The sequence below is a fragment of the Peromyscus eremicus genome, chromosome X (assembly GCF_949786415.1).
Source record: "Peromyscus eremicus chromosome X, PerEre_H2_v1, whole genome shotgun sequence".
In the NCBI taxonomy this organism is placed as follows: Eukaryota; Metazoa; Chordata; class Mammalia; order Rodentia; family Cricetidae; genus Peromyscus; species Peromyscus eremicus.
Window position 1 is genome coordinate 117,226,583 of NC_081439.1, and position 4,098 is coordinate 117,230,680.

At 40.5% G+C, this 4,098-nt stretch overlaps 1 protein-coding gene across 4 annotated transcripts; it reads right to left on the bottom strand.

Moving 5' to 3' along the window:
- Positions 1 to 2,563: 2,563 nt before the first annotated feature.
- LOC131899343 (periphilin-1-like) lies at positions 2,564 to 3,775 on the bottom strand. 4 transcript variants are annotated; one of them, XM_059250779.1, is made up of 3 exons: positions 3,638 to 3,775; positions 3,141 to 3,463; positions 2,564 to 3,020 (listed from the first exon to the last, which is right to left on the bottom strand). In XM_059250779.1, exons 1-3 carry the CDS (start codon positions 3,717 to 3,719, stop codon positions 2,685 to 2,687), a joined length of 741 nt encoding a protein of 246 aa, XP_059106762.1. In that variant the 5' UTR covers positions 3,720 to 3,775; the 3' UTR covers positions 2,564 to 2,684. The 4 variants fall into 4 exon arrangements, with proteins under 4 accessions (XP_059106762.1, XP_059106761.1, XP_059106760.1 ...); XM_059250778.1 differs by having other exon boundaries at positions 2,564 to 3,463; XM_059250777.1 differs by having other exon boundaries at positions 3,141 to 3,775.
- Between the last annotated feature and the right edge of the window lie 323 nt (positions 3,776 to 4,098).

Genomic DNA, 4,098 nt, shown 5'->3' on the forward strand with positions numbered 1-4,098 from the left:
GTAGCCACTAGATAAAATTGCTAATTCCAAATAGATGATCGCCGAATTTAAGTGACTGCTCTTTGACTACCTTCAGATTTGGTTGAGACAACTGTAGTTGGAACATGCAACCAACACATGTGTTGCAAGAGCCTTTCAAGAATGAGACTATCACACCATTAGGAACATTTTTATCTCTTAAAATATTGAGTACTTCAGTTAAAGAGCATGCACTTTCTATGTTGCCTATTATGTGATGAGTCATGACTAGAAATATGAAAACTAGAATAATTTAATAAACAAATGAATGCACATAAAACAATAGATTGACAGTCTCTGTAGCTATTGGCAAGAGACTTTCTGGAATTGGGTTCTGGCCCTAACTACCTTGTCTGGTTAGCGTATATATTTGTAAACTTTCAATATGCTATAGATTCTTTTTCATTTTTGAAGACAGGCTTTTATTAGGGGTAGGTGAGGAAATGCACACATAGAGCAAGTATGTAGAGAAAAAGACACTCTGCAAAGCACAGGGGGGGGGAGCTCAGGAAGCTGAAGCCCCTTGCCATAGATTCTTTTCTTTTGCCCCCACTTACAGAAAATAGATTCTTTTCTCATACAACATATACTGGTTACAGTTTTCCCTCCCTCTGCTCCTCCCAGTTCCTCCCACATCGCCCTCCCTCCAGATCCACTCCCTTTCTGTTATTAGAAAAGAACAGGCTTCCAAGCAAAAACAACAAAATATAACAAAATAAATTATAAGAAAAAACAAACAAAAAAACATCACATCTGAGTCGAACAAGGCAAAACAACAGAAGAATAGGAGCCCCAAGAGAAAGCCCAAGAATCAGAGACCTACCCATACTCAGGAGTTCTATAAAAACACTAAACTGAAAGCCATAATAATCAGAGAACCTGATGTAGACCTGTGTAGGCCCTGTGTTTGCTGTTTCAGTCTCTGTGAGTTCATATGAGCTTTGCTTGGTTGATTTAGAGGGCCTTGTTCTCCTGGAGTTCCTCATATCCCTTCTGGCTCTTACAGTCTTTCCATCTTCTCTTCTGTGGCATTCCTCAGCTCTGAGGGAAGAGATTTTTATGGAGACAGCGTAGAGTTTTATATTCCAAGGTGTCTCTCTCTCTCTCTCTCTCTCTCTCTCTCTCTCTCTCTCTCTCTCTCTCTCTCTAATTTCTGGCTGTAGGTCTCTGTATTTATTTATTCCCATATGCTGCAGGAGAAAATATCTCTGATGATGGCTGAATATGAATAAGGCACTTACTATGAGTATAGCATAATATCATTAGGAGTCATTTTATCACTACTTATTTTTTTTAATACCAGTAGTATTTGATTTTACCCTAGGTATCTGGACTATTTAGTCTCTTGTTCTTGATCACCCAAGCCCTGGCATATTTTACACACAGGACAGTATTGTAGACCAAAGGTTTTGTGACTGGGTTGGTATAAATGTTCCTCTTTTTGGTAGCTTGCAGAATACCTTCCCAGACCAAAGATAGTATGGGGGTGAAGGATCTATGTAGGCACCATCTTGAACTCTTTATGTTCAATGAGTTCTATAGGTGTTGTCTTCAGTAACGGGACCTTGCAGTCAGTTTATGGAGAGCAACCTATTGTCTTGCAAAGATCCTAGGTTGTTTGGGTACTTCCATGGGACCCTTTTGGCCAACAACTCATTTGGATATAATACATTCATAAACTTTGTTTGGTGACAAGAGATGGCCAGTTGAGACTCTTCTGTCTCCCCCATCATTTAGAGACTTTGATAGGATTTCCTTCATATATTTTAGGAAGTTCCTACTACATTAAATTTCCATGCCACCCCTCAAATGTCAATTTGACTGACTCTCCCCATGTTCCCTTTCCCTCCCCACATGATCTTCCCATTCCATTCCCCCTCCCCCTGGGTTGTTCACCCATAAAATCTATTCTGTTTCCCTCTCCCAGGGAGATCCCTGTGTCCTCCTCATAGAACCCTCCTCTTTGCATAAGTTCTCTGGGTCTGGATTGTAGCTTGGTTATCATTTACTTAACAGCTAATATCCACTTACAAGTGAATACATACCATATTTATCTTTTAGGTCTGGGTTACCTCACTCAGGATGATTTTTTTCTAGTTGTCTCCATTTGCCTGCAAATTTCCTGAGGTTGATTTTTAGCATATAATTAATATTCCATTGTGTAAGTGTACCATATTTTCTTTATCTGTTCTGTTGAGGGACATCTAGGTTATTTCCAATTTCTGGCTATTTTGAATAGAGCAGCAATGACATAGATTCTTAAACACATGCTTCTTGGCTACATTGTTATATCTTCCTTACACATCCTTCCTTTTTGACAAATTATAATTGTATAACTTTGAGGTACATAGCAATGCTTTAAATAGTGTTAATGAATACTTCAAGATAATTAATGGATTTATCACCATAAATACTTAACATTTATTACTTCAATCTAACTGAAATGTTCTACCCTTTGATTAGCATCATCTCACTTTGCTATCCCTAGTATCTAATAACCACTCTTCTTCTTTTTTTTTAACTATTGTAGATGTTTATTTGATACTAGCAACGTGGTCAATTATCATAAAGTATTTCTCTTCATCACAAAATAGTAAGGATTTCAAAAGTCCAAAGGGAAAAATCTAGAAGCTTTAAAAATTTGTTTGAACTGAGCCCTAATTCTTCTAAAAAGGGTCTCCAAAATCTGGAGTAGAATTATCATACTCCATAATGAAATGCTTGAGTTCTTCAACATGTTGCTCACCTATTTCATGCAAACTCTGCTTCATTGCAAACTGTATAGATATTTCTAAGGAACGATCCTTTTCAACCAGCCTTTCCACCACCATCCCGAAAGTTTCACAGACTTGTCGGTAAACCTTCTCAATCTCCGTGATTTTTGATGCAATCACTTTTGAGCGACTGCTAAGCTGGCTGTCTTCACACAGTTCTGTGCCAGCTGTTGTGTTGGACTCGGGTTCTTCTGTCTGATTGATACATAATGGTGCCTTGGATCCCGTCTCAAACTCGGAAATTTCAGCCAAGTGATTTTCTTCTGACTTCTTGGGATTTTCATTAGCCCACTTGCTTGAAGCATCAGCCTGTTCCTTCTCAGTCAGCCGGCTGGGGCGTTTTAACACCTTGGATGAAGAACCTGAAGGCACAGTATCTCTTGATGTTTTCAAAAACTTGATGGCTCTCTCTTTACATCCATGTCGAGACTGATGGAAGGAGCGCATCCTGCTTCTACTGCTGAGACTGGAGCCAAATCTGCTGGGTAGGGAGTCCTTCCCGCCCACACGTGATTCTCTCAAAAAAGGACCACCCCGTTTATGGGGAGATCGTTGTCTTGAATAATGAGAAGAATAGAAACATTTTCTTCTAAAGCCGTTTCTCATGGCCCTGTATTGAGGCTGTCGGCTTGTGGCATACTCATCTCTTGACCGTCGGTAGCCATAAGGGCCTCTTTTGTAGGGTGGGCCACTTCTTGGATTCTGAGAAAAATAGCGGCCCTCATCCCATTTTTGGTAATCCACGTGACAGTAGTATCTACTGTAGCCTCCTTCATCGGGTCTGGCTAGCTGAGATGATCTCTTGTCTCCCAGAGGCGGTCTCTTCAGCACGTTAGTTAATCTACTGTTGCCATCACTGGGATGGTTCCAAGGAGGCGCTTGTTTTCGTGGAAGTCGCTTGTAGTCACACCATCCTTCAGACCACATCTCATCTCGTGGAAGCCACTGGACTTGTGCCAACAAAAATGTGTACTTCCCTTCCTGTTCACTTTCAATTTCCAACCATACTCATGGCTCAGTTTAGGAATCTGTTATTGTCTAAAAATTCGTCCTCGGAACTCTCCAACACATACGTTCCAGCGCTGCTGCTTAAACCCCACCAACAGCTCTCTAATTAGACTTAGGCCCACTCAACAGCAGGGAAATCATGCCAGGTGCTTGAAAGCTAGGAAATTAGCTGGGGCTAGTGAGGTCATGTGTCATAGAGGAGAATGCAGTACTACCACTTGAATAAATCAGTACAATTCCTAAGTGAATTCCACTTACTACAAATAAGTGTAGCTCTCACCCCTCACCAATAAAGCTT

Bases quoted from the DNA above. Each gene is read 5' to 3' on its own strand.
- LOC131899343 (XM_059250776.1), bottom strand. From the start codon at position 3,719: ATGTGGTCTGAAGGATGGTGTGACTACAAGCGACTTCCACGAAAACAA.